The 26631-nt window shown below is 40.9% G+C and overlaps 1 protein-coding gene across 12 annotated transcripts in view; it reads left to right on the top strand.

The window, feature by feature from the left end:
- Positions 1-26631, top strand: part of LOC121284075 (LIM and senescent cell antigen-like-containing domain protein 1) — a 166695-nt gene that overhangs the window by 126991 nt on the left and 13073 nt on the right. For all 12 annotated transcript variants that reach the window (XM_041199114.1, XM_041199112.1, XM_041199115.1 and 9 more), the window contains 3 exons: positions 2606-2726; positions 18211-18360; positions 23434-23584. In XM_041199114.1, the coding sequence (XP_041055048.1) occupies positions 2606-2726; positions 18211-18360; positions 23434-23584 (422 nt within the window). The remainder of the gene's footprint in view (positions 1-2605; positions 2727-18210; positions 18361-23433; positions 23585-26631) is intronic.

Raw genomic sequence — 26631 nt, 5'->3', positions numbered from 1 at the left:
ATTTCCCATTTAAAATGTATTGCACATACCAGTTATGTATATAACCTTCCTGTCTGTGATGCCTGTAATATTTCAATAGTATTAAAAATGTATTTTTGTAATAACATGACAGAGACTGCGGCTCCTTGTCTTAGAGATAAGAACCCGAGACGTAGGATCAAAACGGTTGCTGTTTATTGCTTACATATTGATGGCAAATTTGAAGGAGTGTAGGGATCTCGGAGAGCTGGAGGAGGTTAGAGATTGAGAAGGGTAAAGCCACGGAGGAGTTTGATCATTAGGATTTTACAGAGAATTTAAACCTAGATGCATTGGTGAGAAGAATAGAATTATGCAAGGCCGTTTTATATGGTGTCAGTTACAATCTTACAGACTTGTTGATGTTCCACATTTATTGTTTATTGGCTACATTCTTGGGCTTTTTAGTTTATGCTTTCAACTATAGAGCTTGACATAGAATGGACCCTGTGGGGCAGCCTATGTCTGAACCAGTTTGTTAAACAGCAGCCGGTTTTCAGTCATTAAAGGAGATGAATAGTTAGTATTAAAGTAAATATTTCAGTAAAAAGAAATGTTGCATTCTTATAGCTGTTGTTTACTTCCTACCACTGACATTTCTATGTTCCAGCAAACACCCACAGGAAACCTAATCTCACCCTGCCTGCTGTCTTGCTTGTTTGCTTGCTCCCCAGACAAGCTTGCTTGCATACCTGCCTGTTAACGCACCTGTCAATTTTGTCGCATCTGGTGCATGCCCACTGCTGAGCAGTTTTCTAGCCTTTACCTTTCCCTGTCTGACAGTGAGCAGTTTTACAACCCTTGCTCAATCGCCCACTCCCATAGCTGAACAGAAAATTAACCCTTGCACGGTTATCCCAGACCATCAAAGCCCTGGAAAATCAATTGTTTCTTCCACCCCCCCCACCTCCCAACGCACTCACGTGTTAATCAATCATAAACCATCATTAACATTGATTAACATCCTCCGTTCTTTCTGCCCCATAATCTTCCTCTCTTTTTCTTCTTGTTACTTCCCTGTTCTTCCCTGCACACCCCAGTTAAGTAACTCCTCTGCATTTCTCTTTCTTGCCCTGTCTCTGTGAACTCTGTGATTTTCTCCTGCTCCTTCTTTCCCTTTCTCGCTCGCTCTCTTTTTCTCTCTCTCTCTTTTCCACCCCCCGCTCCCACACTCTGTTTCTTCCCCATTCTCTCACCCTGGGGATCTCTCCGATGTGCTCTCTTGCGTTCTCTCCGCACCCTCTCACCTCCTCTCCGTTGCACATTCTGTTGAATGTTTTTTCTGTGTCGCGCCCTCTTCATTGCATTCTCTCTCGCACTCTAATCATTGTGCTCCCTCCCATGCTCTCTCCAGCACACGCTGTCTCCGGTGCATGCTCATTCCCTTATGTGCACTCCCACTCTTCCTCGTGCTCTTTCATGCGCTCTCCCTGTCTCTTTTCCTCTCTCCCTCACACATTCCCTCCCTCTCTCTTTTCCTCTCTCTCTTGCGCACGTGTTCTGCTGCCATCTCTCTCATACGCGGTCTCCTGGTCTCACTTGCCTGTGCATTCTTTCCCGTGCTCTCACTCATCCACACATCCTCTCCTCCTTTCCTTCTCTTGTGTTCTCTCCCACATGCACTTTTCACTCTCGTGTTCTCATTCTTGGGTGTTCTCATGCTCTCTCAGGCTCTTGCTTTGTGATCAACTGGTTTGTATGAAATCTACATTGATTAATGACAAGTGATCCTCTTAGACACATTTTGCCTTTTGTACTTTCCTCATTCTGACATGCTCACCCATATTACTGCTTTTTCATTTGCAGTGCATTGTAATATATCCCATTAGTGGACCCACAAAAGTTACAGGATTTCCGATGGCCCAAGACAATCCAGTTTGCCACAAGTTCAGGTCCCCAGCTGCTAATTTGCTGCTACACTGCCCTTCCCAGCCCAGGAATTTTGTCTCTATCATAACCACAGAAGCCTGCTAACGATGATTAATTTTCCAGTTGCCACACCAGCTATTATGGGTTCTCAAAAATTGTACCTGATCAATTATAATCTATTTTTTCTCATGTTCAACTGAAAGATTTGAATTCTTGGCATAATTGCTTTGAATTCTGCAATTTTTATTAGTTTTTATTCGTAGCTATACTTTCCAAGATGGTGACTTAGAGGGCAGGAACTAGGCAACCAAACCCGAAATCTTCTAACCCTATTACGATGGTAAAAAGTTTGACACAAGCAAATACTGTAGATGCTGGAAACCTGAAACATCATAAATGCTGAAAATACTCAGCAGGGAAGGCAGCATCTGTGGACAGAGAAACAGAGTTAATGTTGCAGGCCGCTCTTTCCTCAAAACTGTAATAAAGTTTGATATATGTACCTTTTTTAACAATATTGGCTGTCCAACAAACTGGATCACACCAAGATCTTATATTTCTAAAACCTTAATGATGCTTATGTTCTTATAGACATGGCCAGTTCAGTCACCAACACCATTAGTATAGTCTATGTAGTTGCAACCAAAAATCAAGGTTGAAGTGAGGGAAGAATATTGTCTGAGAATACATTTTAAAAAAAAAATCTATTTCATTGCAGGTGAGTTCATCATTGGCCGAGTGATTAAAGCTATGAACAATAGCTGGCACCCAGAATGTTTTTGCTGTGATCTCTGCCAGCAGATTCTTGCGGATATTGGATTTGTGAAGAATGCTGGCAGGTTGGTATATTTGATAGCCCCTTTATTATGAATTCAGAAATGTATGCTTACATGAGATTCTGCTGTGTATAACTGATATACATGTGGTTGTGATAGAGCTACAATATTTTATAAGAGAAAGTAATTTGGCTCATTTTGTCTGTATTTGCTAGGACATTCTAAAAGTAATCTTGTTGATTTGTACTCATTACATACTTTGTACCTTCCCTCCTTTAAATAGTTAACAGCCTTAGCTCAGAAGTAGCACATTCACCTCTGAGTCAGAAGATCATAATTGTTCTATTCCGGAGAGCCAGATGGTGAAAAATAGAACTGGAGCCAATCATTACACACCTTACTAAGCATTAATTTTCAGAAATACACATTACAAACATATACCTCCTAACCCAACTGCCACAATTTTAATTTGTTCCTATTTGTATGAACAGAAGTGAATCTACAGTTGATGACCATTGCCTGAATACAATTAACGTGCATTTAACAATAGATTTATGTCCCACACCAGAGACTTAGCGCATATAATCTAGGCTAACACTTTAGTGCACTGCTGAGGGAGTGCTTCATTGTCAAAGGAGCTTTTATCCAGATCCAATGTTAAATCAAAATCATGTTTGCTCCTATACAATATTCCATGGCACTATTTGAAGAAATGTATGGGAGTACTCCTGGTGTCTTGGCCAATTCAACCAATTCAGCTCCTGACCTCATTACAGTTTTGGGTCCAAACATGAACAAAAGAGCTGGGCTCAAGAGGTGAAGAGAGAGTGACTGCTCTTGAACAAAGCAGCATTTGATCAACTGTGGCATCAAGGAGCCTTTGCAAACCCTGAAGTCAATGGGAATTGGGGGAAAACTCTCCACTGGTTGGAATCATACCTAGCACAAAGGAAGACGGCCCAAGACATCACTGCAGGAATCCCTCAAGGTAGTGTCCTAGACCCAAATATCTTCAGCTGTTTCATTAATGACCGTCCCTCCATCATAAGATCAGAAATGGGGATGTTCTCTGTGACTGCACAATGTTCAGCACCATTTGTAACTCCTCTGCAGTCCTGAAGCAGCCCGTATCCATATACAGCAAGACCTGGACAACATTCAGGCTTGGGCTGATGTGCGGCATGAATGTTATTTGCTGTTTAAGTGCCAGGCAATGGCCATCTCCAAACAAAGAATCTAACCATCTCCCCATGACGTTCAATGGCATTACCATCGCTGAATCCCCCACTGTCAACATACTGGGGGGTTACCATTGACCAGAAACTGAATGGGACCAGTCATATAAATATTGTGGCTACAAGAGCAAGTCAAGAGTTGTGAATTCCAGTAACTCACCTCCTAACTCTGCAAAGCCTGTTCATCATCATTGGCATAAGTCGGGAGTGTGATGGAACATTCTCCACTTGCCCGGATGAGTGCAGTTCCAACAACACTCAGGAAGCTCGACACCATCCAGGACAAAGCAGGCTGCTTTTTTGGCACCCCATCCACCACCTTAAAAATCCACCCCCTCCACCATCAATGTAAAATGGCAGCAGCGTGTACCATCTACAAGATGCACTGCAGCAACTCACCAAGACTTCTTTGATAGCACCTTCCAAACGTGCAACCTCTACCACCTAGAAGGACAAGGGCAACAAATGCATGGAAACACCATCACCTGCAAGTTCCCCCCCACTGAGCCATATACCATCCTGACTTGGAACTATATCACTCTTCTTCATTGTCACTGTGTCAGAAACCTGGAACTCCCTCCCTAACAGCACTGTGGGTGTGCCTACACTCCATAGACTGCAGCGGTTCAAGAAGGTGGCCCACTACCTTCTCAAGGGCAGTTAGGGATGGGCAATAAATGCTGGCCTAGCCAGAAATGCCCACGCACCATGAAAGAATAATTTTTTTTAAAAATGCTGCAATCCACATGGCGTAGGTACACTGCTTTTTGGGAGGGAGTTCCAGGATTTTGACTCAATGGCAGTGAAGGAACGGCAATATAGTTCCAAGTCAGGATGGTGCTTGGCTTGGAAAGGGAGCTTGCAGGTGGTGGCATTCCCATGGACTTGTCCTGTTAGATAGTATAGGTTGAGGGTTTGGAACGTGCTGTTGAAGGAGACATGACGAGTTGCTGCAGTGTATCTTGTAGATGTTACACACTACTGCCACTGCGCATTGGTAGTGAATGTATAAGGTGGTGGATGGGGTGCCAACTAAGTGGCTGCTTTGTCTTGGATGGTGCCCAGATTCTTGAGTGTTGTTGGAGCTGCACTCATCCAGACAATTGGAGGGTATTCCATCACACTCCTGATTTGTTGATGGTGGACTGGCTTCAGGGAGTCAGGCGGTGAGTTACTGGCTGCAGAATTCTCAGCCTCTGACCTGCTCTTGTAGCCACAGTATTTATGCATCTTGTCCAGTTAAGTTTCTTGTGAATGGTTACCCAAGGGTGTTAATAGAGGGGGATTCAGCGATGGTAATGCCATTAAATGTCAAGGGAAAATGGTTAAATTCACTTTTGTTGGAGATGGTCATTGCCTGGCACTTGTGTGGTGCCCATGTTACTTGCTACCAAGTCCAAGCCTGAATGTTGTTCAGGTCTTGCTGCATATGGACACGGACTCCTTCAGTATCTGAGGAGTTGGAATGGTGCTGAACATTGTGCAATCTTGAGTGAACATCCTGGATGATATTCAGTTTCTTGAGTGTTTTTGGAGCTGCATTCATTGAGGCAAGTGTGGAAACTCTGTCACATGCATAATTTGTGCCTTCTAGATGGTGGACAGGCTTTGGGGAGTCACAAAATGAGTACTTGCCACAGAATTCCAAGCCTCTAACCTGCTCTTGTAGCCATAATTTTTATATGGGTTGTCCAGTTAAGTTTCTGGTCAATGGAAACTCCTAGGCTGTTGATAGTGGGGGATTAATTCAATTATTGTAATGTTGTTGAATGTCAAGGGCAGATGGTTAGCTTCTCTCTTGTTGAAGATGATCATTGCTTGGCACTTGTTTTGTGCCAATTTTACTTGCTACTTATTAGCTCAAGCCTGGATGTTGTCCAGTTCTTGGTGCATGTGAACACAGTTTGCTTCAGTGTATGAGGAGTTGGAATTGTGTATTTTGGAGGGAAGGTCATTGCAAAAACAGCTGAAGATGGTTGAGCTCAGGACACTGCCCTGAGGAACTCCTGCAACGATGATTGGACCTCAACAACCACAGCCATCTTCCCTTTTGCTAGGTATGACTCCAACCAGTGGAGAGTTTTCCTGATTTCCATTGACTTCAATTCTGGAATTCAACTCTTTTGTCCATGTTTGGCCCAAGGTTGTAATGAGGCTTGGACTTGACTGGCCCTGGCGGAACGTAAATTGTGCATCGATGAGCGAGTTATTGTTAAGTTCTTCCTGCTAGTACCGTCGACAATGTCTTCCATCACTTTGCTTTACTTTTTCTTCTTGTGTATGACATCTTGCAGATTTACAAGTCTGTCCAAGTTGGACAGCCAAGTCTCAGCACTGAGTATTGTTAGGGAGAGCCAGGTGACCACAGTTGCATGCTGTGCTGTCCTTGAAATTCTATTTGTGGTTGAAGTATAATGCCCTTGCATGGAGAGTGTGGATCCTATTGAGCGTAGACCACACTTGTACCCAGAGTACTGCGTACAGTTTTAGTCTCCTTACTTAAGGAGGATGTACTTACATTGGAGACAGTTTAGAGAAGGATTGCTAGATTGATTCCTGGGCTAAAGGGGTTGTCTTATGAGGAAGTTTGAGCAGGTTGGGCCTGTTCTTATTTGAGTTTCAAAGAATGAGAGCTAATCTTATTGAAACATTTTAAGAACCTGAGAGGGCTTGATAAGGTAGATGCTGGGAAGATGTTTCCCCTCTTGGGGGAATCTAAAACTAGGGGAGGGAGGGCATAGTTTCAAAATAAGAGTCTCCCATTTAAGATGGAGATGTGGAGGAATTTCTTCTGAGGTTCATGAATCTTTGCAATTCCCTGCCTCAGAGCAGTGAAGGCTGAGTCACTTCTGGCTGAAGATTATTACAAATGATTCAGCCTTGTCTTTTGCACTGACGGGCTTGTCTCCACCATTGTTGAGGATTTGGTGTTTGTGGAGCAGCTGCCTCCCATTAGTTGTTTAATTGTCCACCATCATGCATGACTGGATGTAACAGGACTGTAGAGCTTTGATCGGTTGTGGGATCATTTAGCTCTGTCTATAGTATGCTGCTTCCAATGTCTAGCATAGATGTAGTTTCATGTTGTGGCTTCACCAGGTTGACATCTTGATTTTAGATATGCTTGGTGCTGCTCTTGTCCTGCTCTCTTACACTCAATGAACCAGGGTTTATCCCCTAGCTTGATGGTATTGGTAGAGTGACGAACACATCAGGTCATGAGGTTACAGATTGTGGTTGAATACAATTTTGCTGCAGCTGAGCCTCATGGATACTCATTTTTGAGCTGCTAGATCTGTTCTGAATCTATCCCATTTATTTTGGGGGAAGTGCCACACAACACTTTGGAGGGTGTCATCAGTGTGAAGACAGATTTGGTCGCCACAAGAACTGTACAGTGGTTATTCCTACCAATACTGTCTGGGACAGATGCAGCTGCAACAGGTAGATTGGTAAGTCCGAGGTCAGGTATGTTTTGCCCTCTTGTTATTTCTCTCACTGCCTGCCACAGGCCCAGATACATCCTTCAGGACTTAGTCAGCTAGATCAGTGGTGGCCCCAACCAGCCACTCTTGGTGATGGGCATTGAAGTCCCCTACCCAGAGTACATTGTGTCCTTGTTACCCTCAGTACTACTTCCATGTGATGTTCAACATGAGCATCGATTCATCAGCTGATGGAGGGCCATAGGTAGTAATGAGCAGGAGGTTTCCTTCCTCCTATTTTTACCTGATGTCATGAAACTTTATAATTTATCTAGAGTCAGTGTTGACGACTCCCAGGACCATTCTGGCCTTGCTGTAGACCACTGTGCCAGCACCTCCCGTAGTCCTGCCCTAATGGAGGAGTCTGGAACATGGGCTGTAATGTTTGATTCATTGAGTATGATACTGTTTGTGGGACAGCTCCACCAATTTTGTTACAGGTTCTCAGATGTTAATGAGAAGAACTTTGCAGGGTATGCTGTTGTTGTTTCCAGTGCCTGTTGTTATGATCCTAGACCAGACCCCCAGCTTTTTGGTAAGACCTGTACGGGACCAATAACATTTTGTTTAAAGTAGACAAAGTTTGAGATTCAAGATACCTAGGGAATAAAGCCACAAGATTCCAAGGGTTTTGAATAAACACAAATAAGCTTTACTATACAAGGTCAGAAGATAAAACGATTTACAATATTTATCTTTTACCTTAACGTTCAAGGTTAATATAAAGTACATATGAATTAACAGGCATACTGCGGTTGAACGTACCACACTGCACAATAAATGTCAAATATGACTGAGACAGATCCATGGATTTCTCAGCAACCCGCCCAGAGGTCAATAAGCACTGTGAGTGAAACAATCTCATTGGAACTCTGTCTGTCTCATGAGGCATTCCAGTCTTTGCCTTCGAAGATCTCACCTTGGAATTGTCTCATTTTTGCTCCAACTCTGATGGCCTCAACACCAGCCCACCTTGCAAGGTTTCAACCTCGACTCCCGAGAACCCCTTGGGTTCCCGAGTCTGCATTCAAGCACCAACTCACAACCATAACTGCTTCAGCTCTTTGGCTGCTCCGAGCAGAATACTGCTATTCTAAAGGGATACCTTTGCCCCAACAGCTCGCAGCATGGAGTCACCAATCTTCTGCTGTCTTCTTAGAATGCTAGGGCTTCTCCCAAGCCCTCGTTAATTGTCCAGACTTCTCTTGATCCCTCTTTAATTGTCAGGGCTTCTTTTGATCCCTCTTTAATTGTCAGGGCTTCTCCTGAACCATCAGCACTTACAGCCTGCTAGCCAAAGCCCCTTTTGTGCTTGGAGCCACTTTCTCTCCTCTTTCTTTTTAATTAACTGGGACCTCTTTCTGACCCTGACCCAGGTCTGGAACTCTTCATTTGGGACCTCTCCCTGTCCCCTGTCTAGGACACTTCTCTGCACTGGCACTCCATTTCCGGCCATATGACCAGGGTTTTTGTGCCATTTCTTTCATTTTGCGTTGACATGCTCAGTCTGTCCTCTTCTTGAACGCTTTATTCAAAAAATGCAAATGCAAGCTATCTCTCTTGCATATTAAAACTAGTACCCATCAAAGCACCCAGATTAGCTGTCTTTAATCCAATTAAGACACCTGCAGATTAAACCTCTATTTTAAAAGAAAAATATTTTCCAAAATATTATATACATTAATAGCTTCATGACACCACCGAGAGCCTAGAAGACAGGCATCCTAATGTTTTCTTAAATTTTTGCAACTGCAAATATTACAAAGGAGTGTAGTGGCTTCAAAGTTCTTATTGTCAGTGAAGTCACTTTTGTAAAATGTCCATACCCTGCCACATCTCGATGTGTTGGAGAAATGCTTTTTTTGTGGTTTGAGCATGTAGATTTTATTGGAGTAGCCCAGTAATGAACTAATGTATTGCAGTGTAAATCTCTAGCCCAGTCTGTAATTGTCTTATGAATTTTATTTGAAAGGCAGTTGGCCCTGGTTTGTAGATTGTGCCTTGCCTTTTAGAACTTTTATACTACCTGCAAAAAAGCCTTTAATTTAAGGATTCTCTGCGGGTTGCACTCCCCCTTGTAAGTCATAGGATGACCATAAGCTCTGAGGCAGTGGAGACTCTGATGGGACAGTCCTGGGCTGAGGCTCCCTTACACACATGCACAATTCTTATTTCTGAGGGCCCATCAGAGCCTTCAGAATGGTTGTGCGCAAAATGATTGGGCCCTGCTCAACAACTACCCTTCAGGTTGCATTGTGAGAATTGTAATGCAGCACTTTTGCCCTGAATCAGCTAAAAATTTGCTGCAGCATTAAACAGGATTAGCTCTGTGTAGTAGTTCTGGTGCGCATAGGCTGTCCCTGATTTTTTTTCAAAGTAATGAATAACTTTTTTATGAAAGGCAATCAAATGCATTTTACTTTTACCTCTTTCCCAGTTTTGCCATTCTATTTTGCTGAAACAGCCACGCTTGCTGGAATATGGTTCTGGTTATCACTGACAGTGCTTTGCTTCTTCGCCCATGTATCTTTCTTTATCTGTGAACCTATTTGATGAGTGTTGGCAAGCTATTTGACAGTGTAGGTGTCTTAACTGAACCCAGTGTTATAACTCATTGCTCATTCACTGGGTAAAGGATGCATCTGGAAGCCAGCCTTATCATGGATTTATTCACAAAACCCGGAGATCACAGGTACATACTCCCTTTACCTCGCCCCCTCTCCTCCTCCTCCACAGGTGATAACCGGTTAACAGCTGCTCTTACATACAACTAGAGCATGCACTACATTGTGACAGGATTGAAACATTAACACCTAGTTCTGTACTTGTCTGGTGTCCAACATTTAAATTATCTAAAATGAGTTACTGGGTAGTGAACATGAACAGGAGCTGTTGTTACAATTATAAGGTTTATAAGAATATTATGTTTTGGGAATGTTGTCTTTGAATTTAGGATAAAATAAGTTGGCTCATGTGACCTATTCTGAAGTCTGCCTGACAACAAGCCTGGGTGGTTTATTTGATAGAGATTAAATGGGACCCAGATTGGTTCACCGGGAGGAGTTGCAAGGTGTTTGTTTGGAGACAATGGCAGCAGTCTGTGTGCTAACAGTGGATTGACAGTGAGTCTCCAAAGTCCCAGACAGGTGTTGAGAATGTCAGGTTGTAAACAGTTGTGCTTTATACTGTGCATTTTGTTTGAAGATAAAAGAGAGTTGGGCTCTTGATAGTAACTAATCAGCATCTCTACCTGGATATGAGGCCCATGTGATTCATGTTGCACGGTGATGTGCTTTAAGATGGGAAGGGTACAGAAGGAAGCCATCATTTTCCTAAAGCATCACTGAATATTACAGAAATATTAGCCTGCCAGGGTCCGGGAGAGAGAGTAATTTATAGGCCAAATGTCTCTTGGTTCACCGTGCCAGAATGCATGTTGAAGCTCATCCTCTGATTGAAAAGGCTAAATTTGTGGGGAGGTAAAACAAGGCTGGAGGATTTGCCCAGCTTTAGCTAGAGGGTGAAGTCTCCTGTAATACTCTCTGGCGCTTAGAATTACCAGGCTGGGAAAGGAAAAGGACAAAAATACATCCTCGGAAGCTAAGAATCATTTTGATCTGATGCTGGGAGAATAGATAGTCTCCTTAAAGGATGGTGTATCTGATGAAGTGGCCTTTTTTGTTTGTGTTAAAAGTGTCATTCTGCAGTTTAACATATAAGTTGCCTACAAAAATTGTATTCAGTCAATAGTGCTTTTAGTCTGTTTGTTACAGTAAAAGTCTTAAAATGTAAAATATTGTCGTATCATCCATTCAGTTATTAACTGGAAATTCAAATTTCTTTTTAAAAGTTATCACTCTCTCTTGGGATCATAACACCGTGAATTTCTTCTGCAATGAGGCTAATCAAAGAACACTAATTTAACTGCCTAACCATACAAATTGGAAAATAAACCTGGGACTCTATTCCGTGGCTTAGTATCACAATAGACAGTGCACCGTTGGGAGGAAAACAATTTTTATACTTTTCAAATGTGTTTCTGAGTTCAAAGTGAACTTAGTATAAAACCAGATTATCCATGTCAATTTATATCATTTTTATTCATTCATGGGATATGGGCGTTGCTGCCTAGGCTAGCATTTATTGTCCATCCCTAATTGCCCTTGAGAAAGGTGTTGGTGAGATGCCACCTTGAACCTCTGTAGTCCATGTGCTGTCGATACACCCACAATGCTGTTAAGCAGGGTGTTCCAGGATTTTGACCCAACAGCAGTGAAGGAACGGCAATATAGTTCCAAGTCATGATGGTGAGTAGTTTGGGGGGGAACTTGGGTGGTGGTGTTCTCATGTGTCTGCTGCCCTCGTCCTTCTAGATGGTAGCGGTCATGGGTTTGGAAGGTGCTGTCTAAAGAACCTTGGTAAGTTCCTGCAGTGCATCTTTTAGTTGGTACACACTGCTGCCACTGTGCATTGGTGGTGGAGGGATTGAATGTTTAAGAATCTGGTGCCAGTCAAGCGGGTCGCTTTGTTCTGGATGGTGTTGAGCTTCTTGAGTGTTATTGGAGCTGCACTCATCCAGGTAAGCGGGGAGTATTCCATCATACTCCTGATTTCTGCCTTGTAGATGATGGACAGGCTTTGGGGAGTCAGGAACTGAGTTACTTACTGCAGGATTCTTAGCCTCTGACCTGCTCTTGTAACCACAGTATTTATATGCCTAGTCCACTTCAGTTTCTGGTCACTGCTAACCCCTGGGAGGTTGATAGTGGGGGTTTTAGCGATGGCAATGCCAATGGATGGTTAGATTCTCTCTCGTTGGAGATGGTAATTGTCTGACACTTGTGTGACATGAATGTTACTTGCCACTTGTCAGCCCTAGCCTGGATATTGTCCAGGTCTTGCTGCATTTGGGCATGGACTGTTCAGTATCTGAGGAGTTGTGAATGAACATTAAGAATCATCAGCGAGCATCCCCACTTCTGACCTTATGATGGGAAAAAGGTCACTAATAAAGCAGCTAAAGATGGTTGGGCGGAGGTCACTACCCCAAGGAACTTTTGCAGTGATGTCCTGGAACTGAGGATGATTGGCCTCCAACAACCACAACCATCTTCCTTTGTGTTAGTTATGACTCCTCCCAGCAGAGAGCTTTCTTCCTGATTCCCATTGACTCCAGTTTTGCTAGGGCTCCTTGATGCCACAGTTGGTCAAATGCTGCCTTGACGTCAAGAGCAGTCACTCTCGCCTCACCTCTGGAGTTCAGCTGTTTTGTCCAGATCTTTAGTTTACATTTCTGATTCAATTTTCGTTTTCATTTTAATTTTTGTCAGTATTCTGGCTATTTTCTGCAAACCATTTATGTTTCTAATCTGTAAGTCCTGCTAACTATTACACAAGTCAAAATCTCAAAACTCCATGATAAACATGGCATGTACTAACAAATTACCACAGAGTTGATCACTAAATGTACAAGGACTGAAAGTGAATATCAGAAAATTTTGTTTTAATGGTAACCTTTTAAGCAGTACAAGAGCATTCTTCATAGTTCAGCAAAAATAAATAAGGATATAAACAAAACCAAAGCGCTCTCTTCCTATTATCCTAAGATTCATTCGGAATATAGTCTTCTGTTCCCTTTTGAAAGACATTTTGAAAGTTAGTTCATGTTTATTGTGCTACTAAATGTGTAGGACGCAGTTCAGAATTTTGACCATGCCATCAATAAAAGCTGCAGAAATATTAGGCACTTCCTCTACAGCGAGGAAGGTTGAGGAGCAGGTTCATCTGCTTGATCATTTGATTGACAAGTGGATGGAAGGAATCTCAAGAAAGAAAATCATTTGGAGGGGGGGAAAAAAATTACTGATGATTTTACTTTAGGGGGAGGTTGGCATTGTGGTATTGTCACTGGTTGAGTAATCTAGAGACCCAGAGTAATACTCCGGCGACCCGGGTTTGAATCCCACCACGGCAGTTAGTGAAATTTGAATTCAATAAAAAAAATCTGAATTGACCATGAAACTACTGTCAACTGTCATAAAAACCCACCTGGTTCGGTAATGTCCTTTAGGGAAGGAAATCTGTTGTTCTTACCTGGTCTGACCTACATGTGACTCCCACAGCAATGTGGTTGTCTCTTAAATACCCTCTGAAATGGCCCAGCAAGCCCACTCAGTTCTTAAGGGCAATTAGGGGTGGGCAATAAATGCTGGCCTAGTCAGCAATGCCCCCATGAACGAATAGAAAAACATTTTTAGTGATTATGTTTATGGTTATTTCAGTGGTTATTTTTTGGCAAGACCGCAGCTGTAATAGAAATAAGTATAGTTTTGGGCGAGGTCACAAAAGAGAAAAAATTCCTGAAAACAACTTCATAATTATATAGCTGCCACTGGTTTCTTCATTCCTGATCAAATACTGTACTTTATATACCATCTATTGTAGTAGTGTTAACACTGGTGTGAGTTTCTTGGCCATTACATCCAGGTGTAGTCTTCCACACTCTCTCTCTGCAGAGGGACTCCTTAAAATTCTCTCCTACAAAAAAGTAAACCACTGGATCCAAGCAGCAGTTAATGCTGGCCAGACAAAAGAATGCACGGTTGATGATGGCAAGGCTCTGAATTGTGGGCGTAGACTCCAATTGTTGATTTGCCATAATAATGTACAGTAAACGGGCAACATGATATGGTAAGAAGCAAACCAGAAAGACAGTTAACACTGTGAAAATCATTCTGGAGGCTTTGTGCTTGTGGTCAAGTCGCCTGTATGACTGAAGATGTCTGATTATGCATACATAGCAACAGATAATGACTAGAAATGGAAAAAGAAATCCAACTATCAGAGCACCAGAAGCATAGAGTGATGGTTTCTCCCTATACAATTGCAAGCACACAGTATTGTTCTCTTGTGCCTGTACAGTCTGAGTGGTCACCGCAAGCTGAAAGGTTCCTAATACAGCGGTCACCCACACAGTTGCACTGATTATTTTTGCATAGCGAACTTTTCGAAAGCTGAGAGATCGAACTGGGTGCACTATTGCCAGGTAACGATCAATACTGATGCAAGTAAGAAAGTAGACACTGCTGTACAAGTCAAGGTGAAAAAGAAAGCCAGTGATTCTACAGGCTATCTCCCCAAACGGCCAGTGGCTTTGAAGTATATGGTAGGTAATGCGTAACGGTAAAGTCAGAATGAGGCAGAGATCAGCAACTGCAAGATTTAACATGTAAATGCTGGTTATGGTCTTGGTTTTCATGCGACTGCAGAAGACCCATACAGAGATGCTATTCTGAATTAACCCAGCTGTAAAAACAGTGCTGTAGATAACTATGTAAATCAGTCTTTCGGCTGTTGCAACAGTTAGGTTGAAATTGGGTTCCGTTATCAGCTGTAACTTTGTAGTTGCTGTAGTTGTGTTCATCCAGTGAAGAGAATCGTGAGCCATGATTCTTTCTAACTGTTGTAGACTGCAATTAAGAACAAGGTTATTTTTACACCTGAAAATTCTAAAAAATTTGTGCATTTTCATTTTTTTTAAACTTAAAGAACTCTCTTCCTCTAGTACCTTACGCGAGTGTTAAATACTGGAAGAAATGGGAAAAGAAAATAGAAGAACTAAACGCAGATTAAAGACATATTTATTATAATCATTTCTGTTCACATTTTCATATGAATAGCTATTGAAAATCTATAGCTGGATACAAAATATATTATTGATGACTTAAGAACAAAAGTTACGTTTCACATAATTGACAATAGGCAGACTTAGAGAGAATTTTCCCAGTTGCAGCATGTGGTACTTACAGTTTGTTGAGGTGTAGTCTGCAACTGTTTGCAGAGCAATCATTCCAGTAGTGCACAATTCCTGCCCTGTTTTGTGAAAATAACTCTGTTCCTTTATGCAGCAGTGCCAAGGTACGTAGCAGCTGTGAGTTGTTGCGTTGACAACGTATTCCGCCTATTATAACAAGGAAGCAGTTTCAATACCACTTTTTAAAAGCTGCTTTACAACAACAGTGTTGATTATGCAGGAAGCACTTCCTCTGGGAACACCATTTCATGTAGTACACTTGGTGTCTTCCCGTAAGAAAATAGCACCTCTGTCGAAATCCCAAATAGAAACTTCCTTTTCCTAACTATAGACTATATCCTTTAGTAATTTGAGACCATGCATTTTACAATATATTTCCTTTCTTTTCTTTTTCCTGTGGTACCAAACAAAGCTTTGGAATAAACTAGTGCTTCTGTTGACTAAAATAGATATTAATTATATATATTTATGTTCATTAAGATGAACATTTGGAATTTGTTTTTAATAAAGACTATAACTAAAGCAAGATTCAAATTCTGACAAACCAAGTTCTGATTGTTAACCCCTCATAATTTCTTCTGGCTTTGTGAATTTTGAGAAATGAAACTGGGAAAAGGGTCCTGAAAATATTAAAATGCCAGTCAGAACACACGAACCAAACTTCAATTAAGATAAAAGCAAAATACTGGGGATGCTGGAAATCTGAAACCAAAACAGAAAATGCTGGAAAAACTCAGCAAGTCTAATAACATCTGTGGAGAGAAAAACAGAGCTAACGTTTCGAGTCCATATGACTCTTCTTCAGAGCTACAGAGAAGTAAAATTGTGATGAAATTTATACTGCTTAAGGGGGGTGGAGCAGGTGAAGCTGGATTGAAGGCCACCGATAGGTGAGGGCCTATTCCCCCACCTCATCCCCACAAGAACCATCTGTCACTTGTTTATGTTGTTGTTTTAGATTATTTACCCTTGTCCTGTTATTATCACATTCTGCTTTCTTACCTTAATGCCACCATCAGCACCTCCTTTAGTCCTTACCATTAACCATTAGTACCATGAACACCCCCTTTGCCTTTTTTTTGTGTCATCTTTGTCAATCCCTCCTTTGCCCCCACCTATTGCTGACCTGCTGAGATTTTCCAGTATTTTCTGGTTTTGTTTTAAACTACAATTGAACTGTTTCTCAAAACTATGATTTGGGAGGAAAACAAACTAGACCAAAACTAAGATTATTTCTCAAACAATCCTGGAATATACTTGTATATTTGGTAGATGTAACTTAATTAACTCAAGAGTAATTTATTTAAGATGTATGCCCTAATCTGTATCTTGGGCTATCAGGCATGATTGAAGTATTAATGTATGGTGTTAATGTTATAAGACTTTGCTCCAGTCATATGGCATCTTTCAGTAGGTGTACAGATCAGAGAATTAGGCGTGCACATCAGCTCACCTAATTCATGTGTCTGTAAAATTGGATCACCAAAAGTTGGGCTCAATGACCTCTGCACCAATTCTTTGATTTGTGTGGTTTCCCATCAGCAAGCTGCTGCATCAAGAAAGCCTCTCAAAATTTACCCTTTAATATTCTTTTGAACAAACAAAATTTTGAATTTCACAGTAACTTTACAGTGCAGAAGGAGACTATTCGGCTCATCGAGTCTGCACTGGCTCTCTGAAAGAGCATTCCACCTAGTCCCACTTTCTTGCCTTATCCCCATAATCTTGCACATTCTGTCTTTTCAGGTAGCAATCTAATTCCCTTTTGAATACCTCGATTGAACTTGCCTCCACCACCCTTTCAGGAAGTTTGTTCCAGACTCCAACCACCCTCTGGGTGGAAAATTTTTCCTCACATCACATTTACTCCTTTTGCCAATTACTTTGAATCTGGGCTCTCTAGTTCTTGATGTTCTCTTGAGTAGGAACAGTTTCTCACTATTTACCCTGACGGTACCCCTCAGGATCTCTATCAAGTCTCCTCCCAAGGAAAACAGTCCCAACCTCCAATCTGTCCTCATAGCTACAGTTCCTCATCCCAGGAATCATTCTTGTAAATCATCTCTGTACTCTTTCCAATGCCTTCACATTCTTCCTCAAGTATGGCGCCCAGAACTGCGCCCAGTACTCCGGATGAAGTCTAACTAGTGTCTTATACAAATTCAGCATGACCTCCTTACTCTTGTGTACAAATGCCCCTATTAATAAATCCTAAGATACTATATGCTTTATTAACTGCTCTGTCAACATGCCCTGCCATCTTTAGTGACCTATGTATGTATATGTACACTGAGGTTCCTCTGTTCCGGCACCCCCTTTAGAGGTTCTCCCTTTATTTTACACTGTCTCACCATATCTTTCCTGCCAAAATGAATCGCCTCATACTTCTCTGCATTGAACTTCATCTGCCCAAACCATCAGCATGTCTATGTCCTTTTGAAGTTCAAGACTATCCCCATCACAGTTGACAACATTTACAATCTTCGTATCACCTGCAAATTTTGAAATCATGCCCTGCACAGCACAGCCTAGGTCATTAATATATATCAGGAAGAGCAAGGATCCCAACACTGACCCCTGAGGGACTCCACTACAAACCTTCCTCTAATATGAAAAACAACCATTTATCACTACTCTCTGTTTCCTGTCACTCAGCCAATTTCTTATCCAAGTGCCTACTTTCCCCTTTATAATGGTCAGGGGTAAAAACCTTGACCTTTCTTCCCCCACTCCTCCCCATCACCCAGTCTTCATGTAACACCTTGATCACAGCCTTGGTGGAGATCAACTAACCCAGTACAGACTGGGTTCTTACTGATCTGTACGCTTCCGCCCCTCACTAAATTACTGAAGCATTAGGGGACCACAGTATAAATGTTTTAAAGACTTCCTGCTCCAAACTAGATATTACAGCACACCATTTTATTCCATTTTAAAAATACACATTTGTTTTTGAAGAATGAGTAGAAAATGTTTTGTTCCATGAATAATTCTTTTTAATTTTCTACTTCTAGGCACCTCTGCCGTCCTTGCCATAACCGTGAAAAGGCCAGAGGTCTGGGGAAATATATCTGCCAGAAATGTCATGCCATCATTGATGAACAGCCTCTTATATTTAAGAATGATCCCTACCACCCTGATCATTTCAACTGTGCAAACTGTGGGTGAGGAATGTTCTAGTTACTAAGTTACTTTCATTCAGTATATGTGCATAAAAGTGGATTTAAACCACAGGTTTTGGGGAAATTATCATTCATGATGGAAATTATTTAAGTTTTAGTGCTAGGAAGTAGGATATTCAATTGTTTTGGTAAATATACTGTTCATATTTATTAAATCAGCAATGAATATTTGTCTCCCTTTCAATCCATCTTGGTCTATCTCTCTCATCTCTTTCTTCCTCTTCATTTTTCTCATAGCTTTTATTTTCCCCCCCTTTTTTAATCTTCTTTCCCTCTTTCTCCCTTTCCGCTTTCTCTGCTTTTGTTTCTTCCTCTGTGTATATGTGTATTTCAATCTTTCTCTCTCTCTCTCTCTCCTTTCACCCACTATCTTCACTAGCCCCAACCAATTGACGCATTACAGTTTTGGCATTTGGTTAAATAGCCTTTCTTATGTGAACGTGTTCATTGATTATTGACTGGCTATTCCATCATGGAGTGAGCATCACAGCTGCTGATCTTTACTTATCTGTGGTCCAAAAGTTTGTTGGATAATCAGAAAATGGTGACTAATGTGCACTTGCGTTGCCTGTGCTGCTGCGGCTAATTGTGGCATTCTTGCTGCTAACTCAGCTGATTTTGTTTAGTTTATCATACAACTCGTAGATTTTCCAAAACTATTAAGTTCATTCTATGCAGCTGATATAATTATCTGAATGTGTTGCATATCCTATATTAGTGCAACAGAGGTCAATGATGGCAAGATAAAACAGGATTACTGCATTATTTATGATTTTCATTAAAAGCTACATGTGAGTCAGGTTTGTACTTTAGGAAGCATAAACTTGCTAATATTCAGTGTTACTTAAGCAGTATGTCACTTGTATGAAACACCAAGAGCCCCTATTGCCCTCATAACTGTACGCCTGCAGGGAGGATGCGGGTGTGGGTAAAGATGAATTAATTAAAATTCCATGTCTTTTTAAATGCACAGTTATAATGTTTTTCTTCTAATCCAAATATTAAAATTTATATTACATGATGCTTTATTTTATGGGGGAAAATGGCTTTTTTGTGCTGTAATCAGATGACTTTCAATTTCAGGACCCAGTTACGAGATCTCTGGTTCCAAATGTTTTGATACTGTTTAGGGGAGGCCAAAAGGAAGAAATTTTACCTATTATTTCCCTTCTTGCTATTTCTTTACTGCTAACTAAATTACCGCCATGAACTTTAACTAAAATTTCAATAATATCTGTTTTACAAATCTCCATGTGCTTGCTTTTCAATACAACTTACATTTTAAAACACAAATAGAAGATCTGTAAACAGTGTACATTTGTTTTCTGTCCTGAGGTGATATTAAACAAAAAACAAAGTCTATCTAAAAATATATCTTAATTAAATGGAATGGTTTGTAGTTGGAACTATAAGCACCATTATAATGCATTTGAACAGCAAGCACCATATCTCGTTAAACATGGTATAATGTGGGAATGCTAAAATACAGTTGTAAAAGGATAATGCAAAGCTCAAGTCTAAATACAGGCTTGTTTCAAAACTTATATTTTCAAAGCTATTGGGCCATATAAGTCTGTTCTTCATGTTTAAGAGGATATTTGGAGGTCACTTTGCAATAAGTCATAGTTATTCTACGCATTCTTAGTGAATCATTGCCTGCTTAAGCAGGCATCATCTGAAACATCAAGGGAGCAGTGTAAGCTGTAGACTCTGGTGAAAAGTTACTCCCTAGATGGGTATTATCTCCTTTGGTCTAGCCTTATCCTGTGCACCTCTGTTATTTCAACTTTTTCCTGATCCTGTCCTACCTCTGTCGTAAGGAAAAATAGGGAAATGACCACAGTTAACCCCATGGTAAAGGATCCATGATAGAAGGGCGGAGAGCAAAAGCTTTTCCTGTCTGAATCTGCTGAATGGCTATTTTCAGAATGTTTTATTAGGAACACAGCTAAGAAAACATTTTTTTAAATCACTTCAGTTAAACCTAATGATCCAGATATAGTTTGTAGACATTCAGAGCCTGTGAATGCAGCCACTTTGTGGTTTGACAAGTTGTACAGGTAACTTACATCCTACAACTAAAATTGAACACAACTCTGATGTAAATGGCAGGATTTCTATGACAGCAGCTTTTGCCCTCATTATCCTCTGATTTGCTTTCATTATCCTGTTATTTGCATACACGCAGCACTTGGGGTGGGTAGGTATAGGGGGCGAATGTGCACATAATCTGGAAGCGCTCACTGCCACTGGAACTTCACGCGCATTTTAGAATGACTGTAACCCTGGCTTATGCCTCAAATCCCAGTCCCCATGTGCCATTATTGCATCTCTTTTGCACCCCAAAGAAATTGAATTTCAAGCCCAACATCAGTTTTACATATCGAAAAGTTTAAACCATATAATGTATTAAATATTGGGACCCAAAAATGTTTTTTCATGTATTTTCATACAGTAAATTAGATTATAATCTGTCGATCTTTCAAAACGTTAGTGCATTTCTGAAGGGTTAATTTTCACAAACAGTCCAAGGGTGAATTTTACCAGGGGAGGGCAACAAATAACCCACCCCCATCCCCAGTCAAAGAGCCAGCCACCACATGCTGACTTTACGTCTGGCTGCCCCGCAGTGATAATATACTGGGATAACCTTAATGAGGTAAGATTGGGACTTCTGCCCCTCGTCCAAGGACAGCAAGTTTCGCCCTCGAGTGTGGCTGAGCAATTTTATTGGCCAGCATCTCTTGTACTCCCAGCAGTGCCAGAATACAGAGAAGAACTAAAGCTGGGTACGAGACTTCAGGTGAGTCCAGGCATTTTGGTTGGGCACGTTTTTGTGTTCCCAGTGAGGGGTGGGGGATCGTGTTTTAGAAGCTAGGGGAGAAGGCACAAATGTGAGGGGGGTATCATCTTGGAAGTTGCTGATGGACACACAATATCACTCAAAAGAGGATTCCCCTCCCTTCCACTTCCAACCTTTAGCCTGAACTGTCAAAGCTGCGGGCTGCCCTCCCGCCTTTGCCTGCCCGATGTATTATTGTGGTGGAGGCTGAATGAGGTACTTAAATGGCCATTAATTGGCCACTTACGGACCTCAAAAGGCCTAAGGTCAGGTGGGCTGCCTGATGCCATACCCACCCCTCAGGACACAATGGGAATGGGAGGAAAGGGGGTGGGCTGGCCAACTCCTTTTCTTACGTGCAACACCATCTTCAAATATGCCAGTATGGGGGCTGTAAAATTCACCCCATGGTTCATTCACGTTCTATCCTAGTTTAGTTTCATTCTGTGCATTGTATGGCATGTGGGTATTTTGGGAGCTGATGGTTATTCAGGATATGTTCCAAATGACAGGAAGATGAGGTTAACTCTATTTGGTTAATTAGTAACAAAAATATCCAATTTGTAGCAAATTGCAATGCAGAATTACAAAGCTACTTGGAAAATTTTAACAATTCTCATACTCACTAAAATATTTTGTATGATTGTAAGTTAAGTTTTATAATATTTGTTATGACCACAGCTGATGTTAATTGTTAGACAAATCAAATCCCAGAGGGAAACTTGGCTTACAGGCCATACCCATTTTTTTTGTATTTTGAAAACGAGAAGAAAACGTACTGACCTCAGCTGCAAGAAGTCCAGTAACACTTCTGGGATTTTGTTAATTAAACATTTACTTTTAATTTTTAAGAATAAAAGGAAATTTAAGCCCACAAGAGTACAGTTATACAGTTAAAATTAGTCTTCCAAACATTCCCCAAAATAAAACCATACCTGGTCAGTCCAAGAAGTAAACGCCTCCAGGTGTATAGATGTTCAACTATAAAAATCCAGTAATATTACCCAAGGCAAACTGTTGTAGCTTTAATAAAAGCATACTGCATTCTGCATGACCTCTTAAACTGTCTCCCATTCTGCTGGGGAAATTTAAAACTTCAGAACAAGACTGCTTGTTGCAGCGCAAGACTTTTTTGGCTTGACTGGATGGCTGATTCGAACTGCATCTTCTCTCAGCCTAGAGCTATTTCCAAGAGATCTTCCTCACACAGCCAATAGCCCACAGCTATAGCTACCAGCTACAGCTTGCAGCTACCAACTGCCAGCTGGCAGATGGTAGCTGCAAGCTGCAGCTCTCTTAAGCTTTCCACAGTAACTCTAAAATACCTTTTACTCCCTTTCATCTCACGTTCCATTGTTCTCACACCTCTTTGAAACTCAAATCCTTCCAAACATAAAATCTTTAATGTTTCTATTTTGTTTGTGCTTTCGGGTCAATAAAATGTAATATACCCTCTTCTGTTTACCCATGGAACTGGTGCAAGAGGCAAACATGTTTCTTGTCGCCTCTGACTTCCCTTTGATAGTCAAACAAACTCTCAACTTATCTAAAAATGCAAATGTTGGATCCAACCTATTCACTTGTGCCCCAAACCCAATGCCTCTATCATTTCATGTTTTAAATCCCCAGACAATCTGTCTTCAAGTAACCTTCCCCCAGCTTAATTAAATCATTTACAACACACACAGACATGCAACCTTCTTCACAGAATAATATAATATTCCCCTATTCCCCAAATGTATTTTAAAAATTACATCCATTCTCACATATTACAAAAAACTTAATAGATTTAAGCATAGGTTGTCTGCGCATGGACAAATAACTAACAGTTCATTTTAAAGTAATAATTATGAATGCAGATTTCGTTCTGACAAAAGGAGCAGCTTCGGTCTTTTAAGTACAGATGTAATGGTTATATATCACTCACTGAAAAACAGCCCCTACCCTCATCTCCATATCACTAACTGAGTTTTTAAAAATGCACACAAGTGGACTTGTATCACAAAGTCCCAAAACCTTTGCTTGTATTTTACATTTCACCCACTGAGCACAAATATTAAGCACTTTCTTGCTTAGGAAATTAATGTAAAAACCTGAAATGAGGAGGAAGTGTAATTTGTCCTTTCTTCAAAACAAGCCTTCTCATTACCTGTGTCGGAGATTATACACACAGATGGTTATTTAGTATGTTTTTGATATTTCTTTCTAACCAGAAAAGAGTTGACTGCTGAAGCTCGTGAGCTGAAAGGAGAATTATATTGCTTGCCTTGCCACGATAAAATGGGTGTTCCTATTTGTGGTGCCTGCCGACGGCCAATTGAAGGACGTGTAGTTAATGCAATGGGCAAGCAGTGGCATGTGGAGGTAAACTAATTAATATCTCGCCAAGTTTGTTGTTTTAAGTTTATCATCTTTGTTCTTCAAAGTACAATGATTGCAAATAAGTTTGCTACTGAAAATTTGTAGCTCTTTACTGGTATTCTAGCATGTCACTTTATCTGATTACCTAAGATGAAGAAAACAGTTTTTTTTTGGTATTAATATATTGCAGTACAGTCATTTTCAGCTCTGGCAGATGGATTTAAATTAACCCAGAGGGGTGGGGATTAAGGTTGCCTCAGTGCAGCTGATGAATGAGCTAACTTTGGCCTGCATCTCTCCATTACCAGTAAATACAAATGTTTAACACAAACATGCCCTTAACAAGCGTTCAACAGAGACAATATGATTATGCGAGAAATTGAAAAGTCAGCTTTACCAGTGAGTTTTCTTCTGACAAAAGTGTCACCCTGGATTGATGTTGAAATTAGGTACAGAGTGGTAGGAAGTACCTCTTGAGCACATGTAAATCTGATTCTCTAACCAATGCAATTTTTGTGTCTGACCACTGGGCGTCCAACAAATGTGGAAACCTTCCACAATATTTAAGATTCTCCAAGTTACCGAAAAATCTACAGTCACCACTACGGTTTTGAATCATTCAATGTGGAATGCACATAATTTCACTATTGAGACATGTCCATTGATTCAAGTCCAGTCTAAGCTTAATGATGCCTGTGTGTGTTAGAATAGTGATGGAATTTCACCAGCCAAATCAGCAAACCTTTCCAAAGCATATAACTGATATGCTTTACACTATGTTGTCCATCAAAGACCATTAGGCTTTAGCAGGAAGAATCTCCTGGACTTGAATGGGAAAAAGCCACTCCAGGTTCCATGAGGCAAACTGGCTAGTCAAATGTCAACAATACCCTGATTCAAGTGCCTGCCACACAGCCTGGATTTGTTTCCAGACTCTATGCCTAGAGATACCCTTTTAAGCCCAAAGAGACTCTTTCATGCAGTATCTTTTGTTACCCCATTACCAGAGGAAGACAGTGGCTAGTTGGCTATTTGACAACTGACAGATGTAGGCTTGAGCACAGCAGTTGCTGAATCCTCACAAGTAGCATGGCCAGCAGCACAACAAATCATAAAATGGGCAAGTATATTGCCACCATATTCCTGACAGTATAAATACAAACAAACCCGATCGACTGGTTGGCCTCTCTGATCGGTGTTGACCACTAGATACATGAGTGTGTGTTGCCATACCTGGCCACTAAGTGAGAGCACTCAGAAGCTTTCATTCCAAGTCTGAACTTCCTCATCAGCTGTGTGCCTGACATCTGACCAATTTAAGGCAGCTTGCATTGTACCAGGCAGCTTGGTATTCTAGACATTCTAGACTGTTATTTAATTGTTCTTGGTTTGTGGATGACGTGGACAAGACTCTTGCCCTAGTTGCCCTGAGTGCATTTGGAGTTGAATGTAGGCTAGACCAGATTGCAGTGGCAAGCTTCCTTTCTGGTTGGGCTTTTCGAACGTGGCGTCCTTCAGAGTTATTTTTCTGATTATAAACTATATGTTTAATTACATTTCACAACTTGCTATACTGGAAATTGAATTCTTAACCTCTGAACTATTAGCCCAGTATCATTACCACTGCTATACCAGACCAAATACCGTATCACAAACTGCTTTGCCCTGATGTAAGGGCATTAGTTAAAAAGTGTGCATTTTGTGATGATGATTAGGTACCCACTCTTGGCCTGGAAACCTCCCTTGTTGCAGCCATTTCCCATCAAGATTGTCATAGATTTATTCCACAGATTGATCCTGGATTTTGCACATGGACCTCGATACATTTTTTAAAAAATTATTTAATGGGATGTGGCATTGCTGGCTAGGCCAGCATTTGTTGTTCATCCTTAACATATGAACATACTATCTTGTTCGATCAGATGTCAGTTCACTGTAATACTCCCTCAAATCCTTGAGGTTTCTCTGATAGCACCAGACTTTACAGGCATTAGCACTGCCCCAGTGGAACTCCTTTTAACTATTGATTGATAACCCAATTTTATCAACAGAAAAGCTATTTTGGCTCATTTTCTATGTAATTGCAGTCCCCTGTTCAATGGGTTGAACAGAACCCATTGTTCCCATTTTATTTCTTGTAACCCTCCTGACCTCACAACATGCTGCATCACAATCTAGCTTTGCAGCAGCTCTTGATTGCTTCAAAAAGGCTTAAAATATGTTGCAGGCCCTTTGTTTTCACAGACAGTTTTCCTTCCTTTTTCAGTTATCTTAATAGGGTGCTGCTTAGACAGCAGTTGACATGTCCAGTGATTTCCTTAACTCCGCAGCTGAGGTCATAACAAAGTGTTAGCCTGATTTGAAAAGTGGCATTAATTGAACGTTAAAGACAAAAAACTGCAGATGCTGGAAATCCAAAACAAAAACAGAATTACCTGGAAAAACTCAGCAGGTCTGGCAGCATCGGCGGAGAAGAAAAGAGTTGACGTTTTGAGTCCTCATGACCCTTCAACAGAACAATTGAATGTTGTTGTTTGGTCTGGGTAGAAGTCTATTTTAAGCCATTCCTTTTATTCCTTGACAGTAAGGTATTTTGAGGATATTAAATTAAATTTTTACAGAATATTGTCTTTTTTCAGTTTTTTCGCCTGTAATTAATTGATTAATACTGTCCTCGTTTGTACAGAAGAGAACTGCATCATCTGAAAGGTTAATTTTTGTGAAAGTACACTATTTGATTATGCTTTTCCCATCAATTTTTAAAAAAAATCTCCGACTGCTGCTTTCAATGAACACACTTTGATCATGTGGCAATAATGAAGTTTGTGCACCAAACACTGATACCAATTGAGGTCCCACAAGAATGGCTAGAATGCTTACTATCTGATATTTTGCTTGTCAGGAATCAAAAAAGTGAAGGATGCAGGGACCTCTGAGTTTCTTTCTGACCAATATGTAAATATATTTTGCTGTGCCATAAGTCTATAGTACAGAGAGTTTGTAAAAGAGGATATATTTGGATCTAAATACGTGTTGTTATGTTTTATGCT

Source organism: Carcharodon carcharias, chromosome 11 (assembly GCF_017639515.1).
Source record: "Carcharodon carcharias isolate sCarCar2 chromosome 11, sCarCar2.pri, whole genome shotgun sequence".
Taxonomy (NCBI): domain Eukaryota; kingdom Metazoa; phylum Chordata; class Chondrichthyes; order Lamniformes; family Lamnidae; genus Carcharodon; species Carcharodon carcharias.
Note: the sequence above shows the minus strand (reverse complement) of the source record. Positions and strands in the feature narration are given on the sequence as shown.